Here is a 17,534-nt window from a genome sequence, read left to right as displayed (position 1 = left end):
CAACCCCAAGAAATTACTAACGAAACAGAAATAATAAATAAAAAGAGGGTAGAAATGAAAGGATCGGATCTCGGGCTTGGTGATGGACGGCTGAGATTCGGTCAAAGGCTGCTGGATTTCTCAAAGAAAACTGCAGTTTTTGACGTCACAGTCAGACATTCCTTCTTTGCTTTGTCAGCCAATGGTTTCGGAAAGCTGGCAGTTAATTTTCCCTCCTTTGATGATGTGTCTCCTTGGCTAGTTACAAAAATACCCCTTCCCTTCTCATCCAAGCTTTGCCCTTTTCAACTGTCCATCTTGTTAGAAGCACATAAATGAACAAGAAAAATTATGAATTATTCATTCCATGATTAATTAATCCCAAACCCTCTTCTTTTTAATCCTCCATAGTTCATTTAGTTTGAGTTAACAATGGATATACCCTAACTAAGTCAACTTGAACAGCAGAACATGGTCGGATGATTCTCTATTTATATATTTTTCATCAACAAACAGAGCATGATGAGATGATTAGATTCATTTGTTTCAGTAGTTTTCAAGCCATTCAAGTAGCAGACATACCTTGATGATGACCCTATATACTTCATTGGATTCTTTGTGGATGAAAAAGGTCATTGGTTTGCTATACCAACCTCAAGCTTTAGATAAGATCTAAGCAAACTTTGTTGGCTAAATTAAGATAAAGTGGTTTCCCCATTAAGGGTCTGTTTGAATCAAAGTTGGTGTTCTTATCCTGCAAATAACATCTCTGGCTTATCCCAAACTGACCCCAGCTACATTTATTTCAAATGGATAGAGTCAAAACAACTTTTTCATGTTGGTGTGTGTGGCCTACTTTGTGGAAATCATCACATAATCACTACTTTTATTGTTGGGTTTACAAACCCTAACAAATTGGTGGGACAAAAGTGTAATTTTGATCTTCTCATTCCATCTTTTAAGTGTTCTTGACAGTTGGGCCAGACTTTGGTCCAATGGAAAGACTGAGTCAAAAGGAAAGCCTCTTAGGCTCTTAGAATGCTTGGAAGTTCGTGAGTTAAGAGACAATATATAAGCACACATCTTAAGATAATTAAAGCCTAATTAAAGATATTTTAATGGTGTTCCATTTGCTAATAAAGGCACTCTGCAACTGTTAAAGATTAACTAATCCAAGGAATAATAACTTTCAGAATGTTGTCATTTAGATTCTATTCTTCTTTTCTTCACACTAAAACCAAAACAGAAACCTACCCAGAATGTAAAGCACATTAAAAATACTGTACTTCACCACAGAGAACTCTTGCCAATCTAGAAATTATGAGAACAGAAGGACTTTCTGAAGCCATTTATGGCAATTCTGGGCAGAAGTTATCTTCAAGAAACCCTTCATCCATTCTAAGAATAGAAGAAAAAGTACTTAAATACCAAATGTATATTGTGATCTGGAAAAAGAAGAAATCAAACTACCATGTCCTGTAACAAGTAATGTTGTGATCTCCGCAAGTGTCAATAATCAAAGGCTCCAGAATTGATTTTACAGGATCCCATGGTCACCACCTTCAAACACCCAGTTTATTTCCAATCTATGGGATACCAGTCACCACCTTCAAACACCCAGTTTCTTTCTAATCTATGGGAAACCAGTGCATTTGGCATTCCATATCCAGATTAATACAACATGTACTAGGGGGAGGTTGTGTTGTGGTGGATTAGATATGTGCCTGCTGCAACATGGGGAAGCCATAAAATACATATTCAATGGTTACCCATCTAAAGAAAGTTTTCTTGGACCTATAAGGCATGTCTTCTAATAACAAGTTGTCAATGTGTAACGTATCCATCCACTGCAAGTCGAACCGAGGTTGAAATATCTCTACATGGTTGAATCAATCTGAAAGGAGAAGTGAAATGGATTTTCATGCTCCCCAATTCGTTTTCCAGTAATTTCCTGCAGTTACCTATTATGATATTGACACAAGTTATTTCAATCCAACCAAATGGACCAGTTCTTTGAAGCAGACCGAGCAGACAATAAGTCCGAGATAGATTTAAATTGGTCAGAAAGTTCAGACTTCGGATACGACATCAGTTTTTAGTTTATTTATATTCATAAAGGGCTCCACAGCTTAAAAAATTCAAGAAAAGAAAAGGACTCTTCAGTCTTCACGTGTGGAATGGTATTTGCAGTTTCTGAAGGACAGAAGACAAACACGTAGAGCACCCTGGAGTTTTGGTTCGACAGTTGAATGGTAGATGATCACGCTCTAGGGTTTCCACACATGACCGAAGGATGAGCTGAAAAAGTCGTTACTTGTAGAATTATATATTCAGCACTTATGGGTTAACCCAATCTCTGATCAGGTCTCGATGAATAAACTTGTGTGACATGCAGGAGGGAAGAGTAAATATATTGTGTAGCTCTCTTTCTGACCCTAGATCCTGTGTACACAGTTGGGAGCTCTGTTCATCTTCTTCTTGGTTGACTATGCTGCTTTATGTTAAAAAAACAGACAAGGTTAGTTCGTTCTTCCCCTTTCTTTAAACTATTGTCTTTACAGTAAGAGTTGGATACATAGTGAGAATAAGCATGGATCTCATCTGGAAGTCTGAAGGCTAAAGCTGATTGATTACCTTTTTATCTGGTCATTAAACCTCCTACTTATAGTTATAATACTTCATAGAAATAATTAGTCACCTGTCCTCATACATCCCACATACAGCACCAGAAATATAACAGTAAAACATGAATCTAGGATTCACATACAGGTTAATAAGCTTCACTTACCTGTAGGTGTATGTCTGCTTATCATCAAAAAAGAAAAAAAGGTATGTCTTCGGGTGAAGAGAGAGAAAAATTGAGATTGTATCTACTAACTCTCCTTGAATTTAAATAACAAATGAGGGTAAAGACATCATCTGGATGAGAGACAAAAAAAATAATAGTGAGAATACAGCTGTGTGTGTGTTTTGGCTTTTTTTTTTTTTGTGGTGGGGGGGGGGGGAATGTTCAGCTAGTGTCCAGGGAAAACATTCTCCAGTTGAAGAATAAACAGAAAAGAAGGTTACAACTTCTCAGCTCACCATGTTAGTGACAAGAAGACAACAAACCTATTTAATGAGCATGGATCATTAGGAAATTGCACCCAATGTACGGTAATTGCAGAGTTTGAATCAGGAACACAACTAGTTAACCCAGATGAATTCTTTTCAAGGAAGTTCTGCAGCTTCCTATGAAATAGAACCATTTTTCTGATTAGGCTGATTCTTGAATCAATTTGCTTTGTTGAACATCATCAGTGGTCCTTTTTCTTTGCTTGGATACGAACATAATGTTGCTAAATTTTGCTTATGTAAAAGATCTCCTCTGTTGGTTGAAAGCAAAGAGGGAGAGAGCTCAAGACAATGGCTAATGCTACTGGCACTGAAAGGGGACACAACTGCCAAGATCTCAATCTTATCACTTCACCCAGAAACACAGTAAGGGAATTGGTGAATTCCATCCAAAATGAACTTAAAGAGTTGCCTTCCTTGCCATCCAATTGCAGCATCTACCGGGTGCCCAAGCCACTGCGCAAGGTAAAACCTGCAGCCTACAGACCTCACATGGTCTCCATAGGACCTTTCCACCGCCACAAGAAGCATTTACAGCCCATGGAAGCACATAAGTTACGTTATTTAAATGATCTTCTAAGCAGGAAATCTCCACCAAACTTGGACGATTATGTTGAGGCTGTGGCAAATTTGGAATACAGAGCACGTCAATGTTACTCAGAAATCATCCAACTCAAATCTGAAGGCGAATTTGTGAAAATGATGTTAATTGATGGCTGTTTTATACTTGAACTCATACTGAGGAGTAATAATCCACGTGAGCCCAGACGCCATGATGATCTGATACTGAATGCGACATGGATGTGCCAGGCTATAAAGTGCGACTTGATATTACTAGAAAATCAACTTCCCTTCTTTGTTCTCGAGAGTCTGTACAAACAATTCACCAGGAATTCCAATTCTCCTAGACTTGATACACTCATCTCAAGATTCTTCGAAGATTTTGTCCCACAACCACAAAGCATTAGCCCTGAGAGTTCTCAATTTCAACGCATATCTGAAGCAGCGAAGAATGCATTCTTCTCCATCACAATGAGGCTTTCAATGAAGAAAGACCAAGGAGAGGCAGTTGAACCATTGCTGAGGTTGAAGGAAGGCTCCACAATCAAAGATAAAAGAACTCCAGCAACAGAGGAACCTGAAGAAGAAAACTGCCAAGCAAAGCACTTGCTTGATTTCGTACGAGGTTTGCTCCTCCACTCATTCTCAGCTAACCTGGAGAATCGTGGAAAATTTATCCTCTCCCGTAGTGCAACACAGCTCAATGAGGCCAGTGTCGAGTTTGTGAAGGTGCCAAAGACATGTTTGTTGAACATAACATTCAGTAATGGAGTTTTGAAGATTCCAACGATGAGAATCGAGGACTGGACGGAGCCTCTGCTCCGAAACCTCATCGCCTTTGAGCAGTCTCATGATGCATATCCTCATGAGATCACAGATTATGCTGCCTTCCTCGATGGCCTCATCAACTCCCCCAAGGATGTTGAATTGCTTGAGAAGAAGGGAATTATTGAGAGCTTGCTTGGTGAACCAGAGGAGGTGGCTGCCTTGTTCAACCGTCTTCTCAAAGAGGTTTCTCCTACTATAATAGATGGCAATTATTACTTCTCCAGTGTTTGCCATGGACTGGAGGAACATTACAAGATCCCAAGGCACAAATGGAAGGCAAGTTTGATGCGCAACTATTGTAATACTCCATGGGCATTTATTTCATTCCTTGCTGCACTATCTCTCCTCATCTTGACCGTGATACAGACCATTTTCGCCATCCTACAAGTCACACTATCAAGAAACTAATAACTTGATCATGGTGTATCCATGTATGTAATTGTTTAATAGATAGTGTTGTAGTACTTTATGGCCATCTTTTTTTTTATGAGATGCAATAATACAACCTCATATGATTCATAATGCCATGTCGATTGCAATTACTTGAAAATAACTGTCCTAGCTCCCATACTCTCTAGGACAGGAGAGGATGAGTTAAGTGAGTTCTCTGAAGCATTACTTGGAAGTAACTGTCCCATATCACTTGGAACACAGCTAATGCTTGCTTTCTTCCCTGAAAACAGTAAGCACTTTCTGACATTCCTTCATTTTTCACAAAACACCATATGCAATAATTGCTTGTGTTTGAAGGAGGTAAAGAGAACTGCTGATGAGAGTTATTATTATTATTATTTTTTTTTTTTTGGGGGGGGGGGGGGAAGAGATGTGGGGCAGGGTTTTGGTGCTAGTTCTCAAGTGAGTCACCAAAAAATATGGAGAACAAAAGTCTGGATAAATATACCAACAGGATGTATATCCAAATAGGCAGCAGAGTCACCTTCAGCTTCTGAACAAGATAGGTTCTCATGTCCAAAATACAAGAAATGCAGATATGGCTCTACATTGATCATTGTTGCTCCAAAGAAATCTCCTCTGTGGCTACTCAGTTTTAACAGACACTAAAAAAATTGTCATAGCTCATGGGTTTAAGCATCATGAGCAATCACAAACTAGAGAAACATTAACAGGAAAGATAAGGCTCTTAGAAGGCTTTCTCTGCAGGTTTTTGGGGAGAAGGAATCTCCTCAAGGTGTCGAGATTTCCATTTCTGTTACTGCACACCTAATATGAACTGATGATTGACTATTTACGGGCTGGGTTTTTGTGTTATGTTATTTTTCAACCTTTCTGTTTAGCCCACTGCCATGTTCCTCGTTGTAAAAGAAGGATCTTTATTGGATTTTATATTTCATGCATAGTATTCCAAATACCCTCAATTACCATATGTGTCTCAGGAGACATATACCTCATACCATCCATAGCTAAAGCAGTTCAAATGGTCCTAGATAGTCTCCAGTAACTCAGTCTCCAACCTGCTCCCAGGTGGGATCCTGCCATTCAATTCAGCCAATATAGCATAAATGCACTGCATTTTGTGTGTGTGTGTGTATATATATATAGCCCTTAGAAGAGATGATCTTGTAAATCCCAACTGCACTTTAATACTAATACTAACTCTATAGTCATTTTGGCTTGCTAATGAAAATAATATAGATGAATATGTAAGCATAAAATCCATGTATTCTACACTGCTGAATCATCCTATGTGAGTATTCGTGCAACATAAAATCACCTTTACAAACTCTAAGATAAGTTTGGGAGAGGTTTCCAAGGCTGTTAATGTGACAGTGAATCACAGTATTGTTGAACAATCAACAAGTATAAATTACCACAGTGCCCTTAAGCATTATCGATAGACCAAAGATGCCCTTGAACATGTACAACCACCTGCATAAACATCTGGGAAGCCTATATACTTTTTGAATTGCTACAATCAAACAAGCCACCTTATCACTGACCTGCACTTGTTGCCAACATTGACAACCTATATGCAACATATTTGTCACAACTACAGTTGATTTGTGTAACTTTATAACAAATGACTCTTGACTGTTGTATTTATTACAGCTTCTAATTTTGTATCTTCAAAATAAAATTTTATTTTACTTGGAAAAGAGCAAATATTTCCCAGGACTTGTAGAGCTCAATATTTTTAAGAACTTTGATACTGACAGAGTTCATATATATAACAATTCATCTGCCCTGATACTGAAATTGCGAATAAACCTTAACTATCTTAAATTGAAAATTCAAGGACCATTTATCATACAGGAACGAGGATGACATGAACTATTGATCCCTTGTGTGATTATTCAGGAGGGTAGCACAGTGGATGATTGGCTGTATTTGAATATGCCTACATCCAAGTTACAAGTCTCAGACGAATATGACAAACTATTTAATTGAGAGAGTCTGATTTCTTCAGCTTCAGAGGTTTACACTAAGATAAACAAAGTTGATATGTGTGATTAATGAAACCTCACTATATGAAAGAGTTTTAACCTATGACAATCTATCTACACTGAATCAAGCTTTAGCATGAATAAACGATGCTTGAGATGTGATTATTGCAGGCAATTCGAAAAAGACGCATCTTGTAACAATAAACTAATGAGATGCAGTCATGTTATGCTCTTATACATTTAAGGGAAAGCAGTGGATCAACCCAGCATGCCTACTGTAATTCTTCCAAATGCAAAAAAATGAAACCGTAAGTCAAGGTTAACTACTGGAGCAATTTTGGAGCTTTCAAAGTATTGAGCGTCTACGTTTCCACCGTGTTGAAAAAGCACACAGAGAAAGTAAGTCAAGCTCATTTTTTATGGCACCATCAAGAGTCTAAGACTAGTTGTAGGGTTTTTCTTTAATATGAAAAACATTAATATATGCAGAATTTTCAGAAATTGGAAGCCCCAGTTATGAAGATAAATCTCTGAGATTTATAAAAACTTACTGAAACTCCCACTTCTCTTCATACTTCCAGAGTCTCCAGACCCGATCGCCTTTCAAAACCTAATCTTTCTCGTCTTTTTTGCTGCTCTCATCTCCCAGTTTCCTTCTTCCAAAGCTAAAAGTGTTGTTAAAGCCACTTACTGGTTTCCTGATGGTGGGATCTCAGCCTCTGACATAAACTCTGCTCTGTTCACTCACATCTTCTGCGGTTTCGCCGATCTAGGCCATCAAACGTTTGAGGTCACCATCTCCAGCAATAATCAGGATTTCTTCTCCAACTTCACGGCCACCGTCCAACAAAATAATCCATCAATCAAAACACTATTATCAATCGGCGGAGGAAACTCAAACGCCAGTGATTTCGATGCCATGGCAAGCCAAGCTTCTTCACGGAAGGTTTTCATCGATTCCTCCATTAAAATCGCCAGCTCTTACGGATTCCATGGCCTCGATCTCGATTGGGATTGGGAAGTAACCAAAACCGTTTCAGAGATGTCTAACATGGGTTTGCTTCTAGACGAGTGGAGAGAAAAAACAAGCCGTCAACACCGAGTCGAACGAGTCGCCGCAGATTTTAACGGCAGCGGTGTACTACTCAGCTGTCTTTGACACGGTGAAATACCCAGTTGACTCAATTGGGAAGAACTTGGATTGGATCAACCTCATGGCTTACGAGTATTACATGCCATCTTGGTCAAAAGTGACTGGTGCTCACGCGCTTTTGTACGACCAGACGAACCGGATCAGTACCGATTCAGGGGTCAGGTCTTGGACCAGAGCCGGTTTGTCTAGAAAGAAGATGGTGTTGGGTTTGCCTTACCATGGCTATGCATGGAAACTGGTTGACCCATCGAACCATGGTATCGGGGCACCGGCAAACGGGTCGTCGATTACAGAAACGGGTGCAGTGCGCTATGTGGACATCAAGGTGTTTCATTCAGAAGAATGAAGCTGCGTCAGTGTACAACTCGTCCGTGGTGGCCAATTACTGCTTTGCTGGAAACACGTGGATTGGTTTTGATGACGTGGAGGCAATCAATACAAAGGTTTCATATGCAAAGGAGGAAGGGCTGTTAGGGTATTTTGCTTGGCATGTGGCCAATGACAACAATTGGGTGCTTTCTCAGGAAGGTTAAAAACTATTTTGAAATAGAGACAAGATTGATTTTGATTCTTAAAAATAAATTATGAATTCTAACACAAAATAGTTTTTATCGTTGTTCTTGCAGCTTATGGAGCGTGGATCTGAATGTTCAATAATCAGAGACGACTCTGTAACAGAGTTGCAGTTGATCACTTAGATAAGAATCATGTGCCTGGTATGTTAGAAATGATATGATAAACTCATGGATGATCAGATCCTCATGTGGGGTCAGATCTGGACCCTCCGGGGGGTTTGTTAGGGCCATGCCCCATTGAGGGTTCGACTGATCTAAATTCTTAATCAGGTTCTTGAACTTGCTTAACCTACATTTGTTAGGAAGGCATAAAAGTTCTCTGGTAAGCAAATGTTTATTCAGAATTGCATGCAAAGCTCAAGGAATTTAATTACATAGGTTTGTTGACATACTTTTGATGCATTGGTGGGAATTTTCTATGTTGAGGTAATAAGAGACCAAGAAGAACTTGGGTTCCAACCTCCATCCCCAATGGACCCTCTATATTTGTTACGGGTTTGATGATGACTAGAAAAATAAATTATATAGGTTCATGATATCCAAAGAGCAGAAAGGTCATATCCTGCATGTAAGGGACAAGCTTCACCTTATTGAGGAGGGAGCAACTGAGTCCCAACTTCCTAGGAAGACAAAATTTACCTGAAAATCTAAATAGTTTTATATCAAGCTGAACACGTTAGTTTAAGTATGAGACTCGTTGGGGGAAATGCAGTGTTATGAGGGTGGTTGCCCTCTATGATATTTGGGATTTTTCTCAAATAAGAGTCGATGATTCTAATACTTGACAACCACCTTGATCCTTCAATGGGCTCTCTCCAATCTCACACTATTCCAAGACTAAGACTGCTCATCTCTCCTTTTTGTCATTTAACCCCCCTACTCTTTTAGCTCCTTCAGTCAGATCATATGACTCCACAATTGAGCATCTTTTAGGCCTCTGTTGAACATGATTTAGCCACCTCAGACAACTCTCTTGAAGCTTTTCATTAGATCAAGACAAAGTCAGCTCCAACATTGTCATTCCTTACTTCATATTATAACATTTTGGAACGATACATCAATACACCAAGAAAACTCTGTAAGTTAGACAAAATAACAAATTTGAGTTTTGTAGGTTGACAATAGATGGGTGTGTGGATTGGGTTAGGCCAGGTCTTCCCTAAACCAAACCGAACTTTGTTCATCTCCATTGTGTTCTTCTATAGTAATTCAATTTTTCACCATCCTCAGTTTTGCCTAAATTGTTGGAGTTATTGAAAATCAAGATTGGGTTATTAAACCTGCTCTCAAGCTGAAAAACAAGATTGGGTTCATGCCAGGATCAAGATGGGTTCAAGCAGGTTAGGCCAGCTAAGATCATTGACAACCCTACCTGAAAGCATAATATACTTACAGGGATTAGATTAGACACGTCAAAAGTAGATAATTAGATAAGCTTCGATGCAATCACCATTGAAATCCCAGAAAGATAAGGTTCATGGAAATTTCAATATCAAACAGTGTCATATGACTCATACTGCGGCGTTTTGCTTCCAGCAGAAAATTTGCAAAAGCCAGTAAGCATGAAGAAGTCGTCGCAATAAAGCTTGTAAGCATCATTGAAAAGGATTCATGCGTTCTCAGAGAATATTGTCGAATGTTCTTTAAGTTTACTTGAATAATTCTTTACCAAAAAAACTTGAATGATTCCATTTGCGACAAGATAGATGAGCAAGCCTCCCTGTTAATTTTGACAGGAAGAGTTCTTTATATCTCCGCTTAATTTTTTTCAAAAGAGAATTATTCAAATTCGATGGTCAATTAACGACTTAAAGCAGCTAACGTGATTGCAGATGGATTGATGCGTAAGCCATCAGGATTGAATATTTGCAGAACTTTCAGAAATCATACCAATCCAAAACAAACAGTTTGACCTGTTAAGAGAACATAATCTATTAATACTAACCGAAACTGGAAATCTATGCAACAAAAACAGAGCTAGCTACCAATCTCCTGTAGATCCAATGGCCTTAAAAAACCTAATCTTTCTCTTATTTTCTCTTCTCATCGCCCAGTTTCCTTCATCCATGGCCCAAAATGTGGTTAAAGCTACTTACTGGTTTCCTGATAGTGGGATCTCAGCATCTGACATCAACTCTACTCTTTTCACTCACATCTTCTGCGCTTTCGCCGATCTCAACAATCAAACTTATGAGGTCACAGTCTCTAGCAGCAATCAAAATTCCTTCTCTACATTCACCAGCACTGTTCAACAAAAGAACCCATCAATCATAACCCTCTTATCAATCGGTGGAGGAAACTCAAAAGCCAGCGATTTTGCTGCCATGGCAAGCCAAGCTTCTTCAAGGAAGACCTTCATTGATTCTTCCATTAGTATCGCGAGATCCTATGGATTCGATGGACTTGACCTAGATTGGGAATCGCCCCAAAACGATTCAGAGATGTCTAACATGGGCTTGCTTTTGGAGGAGTGGAGAACCGCCGTGAACAACGAGTCGAGTGACTCGCCCCTGTTATTGACTGCCGCAGTCTACTACTCCTCCGTGCTCAACTCAGTGAGTTTCCCAGTTGACTCAATCGGAAATAGCTTGGATTGGATCAACATTATGGCTTACGATTATTACATGCCATCTTGGTCAAACGTTACTGGTGCTCACGCGCTCCTGTACGACCAAGCCGGCCGAGTCAGCACCAGTTCAGGGGTTGAGTCCTGGACCGGGGCTGGTTTGTCAGCCACACAAATGGTCTTGGGCATGCCTTACTATGGCTATGCTTGGACACTGGTTGACTCAGCAAACCATGGTATTGGTTCACCAGCAACCGGACCGGCTATTTCCGAAACCGGTGCTGTGCGTTATGTGGACATCAAGACGTTCATTAAGAATAATGGGGCCACGTCAATGTACAACTCGACGGTCGTGGCCAATTACTGCTATTCTGGAACCACTTGGATTGGTTTTGATGATGTGGAGTCAATCAAAGCCAAGGTTTCATATGCTAAGGAGAATGGGCTTTTAGGGTATTTCACTTGGCATGTTGCGGGTGATGACAACTGGGTCCTTTCCGAAGAAGGTCAGTTTTTGTTCTATCATTTAAGTTACACTAGGAACACTTGCTATAAGTATTAATTAACCATGGTTTAGAAATAGTTTTGTATTTTTTTACATTTTTCGACTACATATTTAGGAAGGAATGTCCACTTCTAAGTATTGATAAAAGAGATTATAAATAAACAAAGGTTGAACTCCCCCTTCTAAAATATGATGGACAAATGTGTGGAGAGCACAGAGGATCCCAACTAGTATTTATTATGATGTAAAATTACTTCACTGTCCTAACATCATACCTTCCATTGTTGTTTTTGCAGCTTATTCAGGGTGGACCTAAACTTCCTGGTCACTTCTTCAAATTTCTCCCACACTAAATACAATAATTGTAGCTGTAATCTGTATTGCAACTGATAAATAAACAAAAAAAATACAATAAATTGTACCATAGGAGGCTTGTTCAGTCAGTAAAGTGCGGCGCCTCTCTATTTTTTCATTGGGACTGAGGTTTGCTCAGGTCAGCTTATACGCTCATTGAAAACATCCTCAAGGAGTAACTTTTTTTACATGTAATTTGAATATAAGATTAAAGATTCAATGCTTATTGTATTATATATAATAATCTCCACCCCTCAATATAAAGCTACCAATTTCAAAAAAAAAAAAAAACAATATACTAGAGGTGGAACGTTGTTGTGCACACTTTAATAGCAAAAATTAGTGAAAATTGTTCCCTTAAAAAAAAAAAAAAAGAAGAAGAAGTAGAAAAAAAAAAAGAAAAAGAAAAGAAAAGAAAAAAAAAGGAAAAAACAGAAAGAAAGAAAAGAAGAGGAAGAAACAAACAACGAGCTCACATTGTTAAATATCGGATTCCATGCCAATTGCCAAAGTTCCAATAAAAGAACAGCACTGGGGACTCTCCTTCCAGCTCCCAGGTCCCAAGCGTCACATCTGAGAGAGACACACTGAAAGATGAAAGCTAACCAGTACATACACCAACCATTGTTCTTATCTCAAGCTAGAAACATAAAATTTTACGAAAAAAACTAGAAACATAAAGTTATAAGTAAGCCATTTTTCTTTTTATCTACTTTTTTTGTACAAACAGTGATTAGAACAGCAAGAAACATACACCAATCATCATAGCCTAAGGACTGGAACTGGAAGAAGAAACTGTGTTCAAAAGATAAGTTATTGGTTAGCAAATGGGCTGTAATAAGACGAACAAGCTAGGAACAAGTCTCACATGACCCCTATATGATAGGTGATGCCCCAGTGCTCTTTGGTGGGCTCATTTCTGGTAAGTCATATGAGTTTCTGAGTCACACACCCATGAGACCCCCACCCCACCTCCCACCAGACACGCACACACACACACCTCTTTAGTTTTGATTGGACTTCATGACCTCTACTGCTTACTTTCTCTGTTGTTGTTATGGAAATGGACAAGAAAAAAGAACAGTACTGCTTCCATCACTCTGTAGAAAAGCTTATGTTTCTAGGGCATTCGAAGGCGGAAGGGCCATAAGTGGTTTGTGCTTTTTAATGTTAACAAAAGGTTCTAGAAATGGACAACACATGCTTCCATCACTCTACACTTTTGTGGCCTGGGTGCTGCTAGCTTTGCTGTCAGAAGGGCCAACATACTTGATGCTTTTTATGGTAAAGTTAGAGGAGCTTAACTGGTTTCATTTCAAGCCCTTAAAACTTCCAATATACTAGGAATCATATCCAAAATGTGTGCTTTAATTTTTAAACATTCTGCTGCTCCAACAGATTATCTTTTTAAGTTCATTGGTAAGTGGGAGAGGAAGAATTAAACTAAGAAGTATCACATAGATAAGCTTAATATAACAATTACATTAGAAAATCTATGAGAAAGTTGTTCTAAATAGCATACAAGATCATATTCGAAGGAGGCTTTTGGATGTTTAGATTCAAAATGAAGGGTTTTAAAGAATCACAGGCAGATAAAAAAACAATGAGGAAAAACATGTATTAGCTAGGCTGTGTATTAAATATGATATAGAAAAGAACAAATTGTAGGACAGGAACCCATTTAATTAGGATAAGACTATATTACTGTCGGAGAGAGAGAATCTCATTTGATTTTCTTGCGACCCAAACGTTCATTCCAGTCCAAAAGTTTCCAATGAAAGGCCCTAACAATTCAACGCTGCAATACATGTCAGGTACATGACTGGGCCATGCCATTTCAGGGAGTGTTAATGTTTTGAGTTTTGCATCCGTGAGTCAATGGTGAACTTCCCTTGTTTGCTTGGTTCTGGCTTCCTCCCTTTTTATTATTTTTCTTGAGAAAACTGTTTCTTCTTCCACTTTATAGACATATGTATACCAAAGAAAACTACCCAAAATTGTACTATTCTTATATGTGGGGAAGATTAAAGATCCCTTTTCACCCTCTCTCTCTCTCTCTCTCTCTCTCTCTCAACCCACATTTGAAACTGGGTCAAACTCCATTTAAAGATCTTGCATGGGATACTTGATTTGGGTTATTAACCTTTCTGAATAATCTATCCCTTTATGGGTTTGTGAAGCTGTTCCTGTTAAATGCTAGTCTTCTATTGAAAGGCCATTAAAGCACTTACATGTCTCACTTTCATATCAAGTCTTGAAGGATCCATCGAAAATGTCGAACTATCTTTATACATTTTACTTGTCACCATTCACCAACTACTTAGTAAGAGTCAACAATTAATTTGTCTGTAGGTGCTGTAGTGCATGCAGAAGAATTTGTTAGGTTTCGGAGAGAGAGAAAGAGAAAGAGAGAGAGAGAACAACAGTGCAGGTTATCTGAGTTGAAGTGAAAGATAAGCCATAGTGTGGGGAAGTGTTGAGAGGTGGAGAGAACTATACTGTCCTGTAAAAGAGAAATAGATGATGTCTTTCTTTTCATGCGTGGAAGTGATGGAAGAAGTCTCTCTCTCTCTCTCTCCTCTCTCTGTGTGGCTGTGGGGTTTGGGTCAGCTTTTTCAAGCTCACTGTGTTCAATACTTATTAGGTAGATGAACACTGAGATCTGTCAAGGGATATTGTCTGAAATTTAACACAGAAATGAGGCAACAAGAGACCATATGAAATGTGTGGGCACTCAATAAGCAAATGGAAATAAAAGGATAGAGTGCACTCATGTCCAGTTATATCTTGTCTACTTGAAACTTCTTTTCCAGTCTTGTTTGCAAGTGGGAAGGTAAAAGGGTTGGATCTGGGTGAGACTTGGGAGGAAGAGAAGGACAGAAAAAAAAAAAAAGAGTCTTTTTGTGGGCCTACAAGTAAAGAATGGTTTGTGATCTATAATTATTTCTAGAATTACAAAAGCTAACTAATACTTATCTCTCTAAGGATGTGACCATTAATGTTATGCTAATAATTCATAAAGTCATATTGCATAGGACAGCACTTGGGGAACACTGGGGCTCCACATCATCAGCTTCCCCATATACGTGTCGGCCATGTGTCACTGTCCCCACCCTTATCACCATACATCGTAAACCACATCTCAAACTGCCACGTGGGTTCGACTTATTGGTCCCTTGATCTCTTTTCCATTGCACTTGATTTTTTAAGTGTTCTCTTCTGTTTCTACATATGTTTTCAATGTAGGACATTGCTACTGCTTAAAAGGAAGGTTTCTGTGTATTTATTAAAATAAGGGGGCAAAAAATGATTGGCATCTCACTCGTGCAAGACTTCTCTTTCTTCATTTTTATTTTATGAAGTAATGAAAACAATATAAGTGAATGATTGTGAAGATTAATTAGTTGGTATCTCAAAGATACACATGGGTTTTATATACTTAATTGACATGTTGATATAAACTATTTTATTAATCTAAATGAAAACAACTTTACTTTAAACACAAGATCAAGGTAGATCTTTAAGATTAAAATGTGTTCAAATGTATAAGATAACATTTTGATGACTTTTTGGGTTTAAAATGAATTTTGTTCCAAGTTATCAAAGCTAGTCCTAATCAAAGTTTTGAATAAAGTTTAAATACTCAACTCAACTTGAGTTTTAGTGTAAGTTACCAAAAACAAGTTTCTATTTATTTATTTAATTATTTTGGACCCACTAGTACATGTAGTTCCCATTTTTTATTTTATAGAGGAGGAAATATATATTTGGATGATATGTCTTATATGCTTCCTCTTACTCTCTCTCTCTTTCTCTCTCTTACCAAATCAATAGAAAAATTTTCACCTTAAATGTAGGTCTATGATTGACACAAATTCTAAGGTAATATAAAGAAATAATATCTCAAAATGATTGTCTATCTTTCTTCATTTTATTATTATTAAAGATTTAAGTATACGAGAAAGAATGTCATTCATTGTGTATTATGGTGTGCCCTCCACTCAAAAGGCCAAATACACAACAATCAAGTGCAAAATTACCTATTTGCTACTATAAAAATGCTTAGATAAGGTGGTAATGTTGCATGTAACTCTAGTACAAATGCATGCTGCAACTAATGAGGGTGCAAAGAGTGATCAATAAGAGTGCATTGAAGACATATACCTAGATGAAACTTCTTCTTTTTTAATATCTCACACCCAATTTTCAGTTTGAGAAAAAGATCATTGCCAAGATGTGCAGCAAATTTTGGGAATTCCTTGTGTTCATGTCTTCCTTCATTTGTATGAGATGATATATATGAAGACACTATGATATGTTACACTTGAATGTGAAAATTAATCATTTCAAAATTGTAAGACCTTCAAAACAGATATTACCATCTCTTCCTACAAGGAAAATGAAAGGAATACAAGACAGAATAGTAAATGTCAATATATAAAAGAAAGATATAAAGTAATTTTTCAATAAAGAGTTCTAATGATTCCAAATAGAACGTAGCCTTATGACAACAAACACTTTGCATATATATATATATTGATCAACTTTCTACACTTGTATCATGACAACTAAGGAAGAGTCAATTGAAATGTTTCCTTGAATTGAACCTTAATAAAACTGACTAATATCTCTCTTACAATTGAGTCAAATCAATTTTTGTCTTTCAACAAAGTTATATAAGGATTTTAAATTGTTATTCTTAAAAAGAAAATATATTACTAAAATATTATTGACTGTTAATACATTCTAACATCTACAATTGTATATTTAGTAATTACATTTAAGTTTTAGGCAAGAGTTAGCCATAATATCTGAATTTTTTTTTTTTATAAAATCACATGTTAACACTTTTTTAAGACATAAATCACTATGACTCCCTTGTAAAATGCCTAATTCATTGCTCCTGCCCTAAAAAAGAGGGAAAAAAAAAATACACACACGCCCATTTCATATTTTCAATAATACTCCTCCAAGGCATGAAATGTACATTATTTGTGTTTAGACACAAGTAGGATCAGATATGGTATAGTGACCCAATTTTAGTGAATTATCATTGAGTTTTTCTGGCAGTTTTCTTTTTCCAAGAAATATAAAAATCTCAGCAATCTGTGGGGGGTAGGGGGACATAACTTTTATGTACATCTTTGTTTTTTTCCACCATCCAAAAGCATGAAATGACCACTTTTATGTATTTTATCTCTTGAATTGGTTGAGAAATTATATAATTATTTTATATGGTTGGGAAAATAATGGAGTAGGGAAGCCATATCTGATTAAACTCAAATCTCCACAATTAGTAGACATAATTAGATCATATCATGGGTTGTAAGACTAGTGAATCAGAAATAAACTTTTCAATACTTAGTTGAAGAAATTATATATACAATGACACTCCATTAGTAATCATCTTTTCTGTGTGGAAGCTTACCAAACTTTCCCCATAACAAATTCAAACCATCTCATTATCAACTTGTGTTCTCCACTGCTTATACAGTAT

General features: G+C 37.6%; 2 protein-coding genes and 1 pseudogene across 3 annotated transcripts; all 3 read left to right on the top strand.

Moving 5' to 3' along the window:
* Positions 1-2,361: 2,361 nt before the first annotated feature.
* Positions 2,362-5,035, top strand: LOC149025357 (UPF0481 protein At3g47200-like). Of its 2 annotated transcripts, none has more exons than XM_089145579.1 (2): positions 2,362-2,497; positions 3,340-5,035. In XM_089145579.1, exon 2 carries the CDS (start codon positions 3,385-3,387, stop codon positions 4,888-4,890), a length of 1,506 nt encoding a protein of 501 aa, XP_089001705.1. In that variant the 5' UTR covers positions 2,362-2,497; positions 3,340-3,384; the 3' UTR covers positions 4,891-5,035. The 2 variants fall into 2 exon arrangements, with proteins under 2 accessions (XP_089001705.1, XP_089001706.1); XM_089145580.1 differs by lacking the exon at positions 2,362-2,497 and having other exon boundaries at positions 3,387-3,558; positions 3,678-5,035.
* Positions 5,036-5,139: 104 nt separating this feature from the next.
* On the top strand, positions 5,140-8,926 carry LOC149025356 (class V chitinase pseudogene; annotated as a pseudogene).
* A 1,655-nt stretch (positions 8,927-10,581) lies between these two features.
* On the top strand, positions 10,582-12,328 carry LOC149025355 (class V chitinase-like). Its single transcript, XM_089145578.1, has 2 exons — positions 10,582-11,684; positions 11,980-12,328. Exons 1-2 carry the CDS (start codon positions 10,616-10,618, stop codon positions 11,997-11,999), a joined length of 1,089 nt encoding a protein of 362 aa, XP_089001704.1. The 5' UTR covers positions 10,582-10,615; the 3' UTR covers positions 12,000-12,328.
* Positions 12,329-17,534: the final 5,206 nt, after the last annotated feature.

The sequence above is a fragment of the Hakea prostrata genome, chromosome 2 (assembly GCF_041222555.1).
Source record: "Hakea prostrata isolate BN-2017 chromosome 2, UWA_Hpros_2, whole genome shotgun sequence".
Classification (NCBI taxonomy): Eukaryota; Viridiplantae; Streptophyta; class Magnoliopsida; order Proteales; family Proteaceae; genus Hakea; species Hakea prostrata.
Note: the sequence above shows the minus strand (reverse complement) of the source record. Positions and strands in the feature narration are given on the sequence as shown.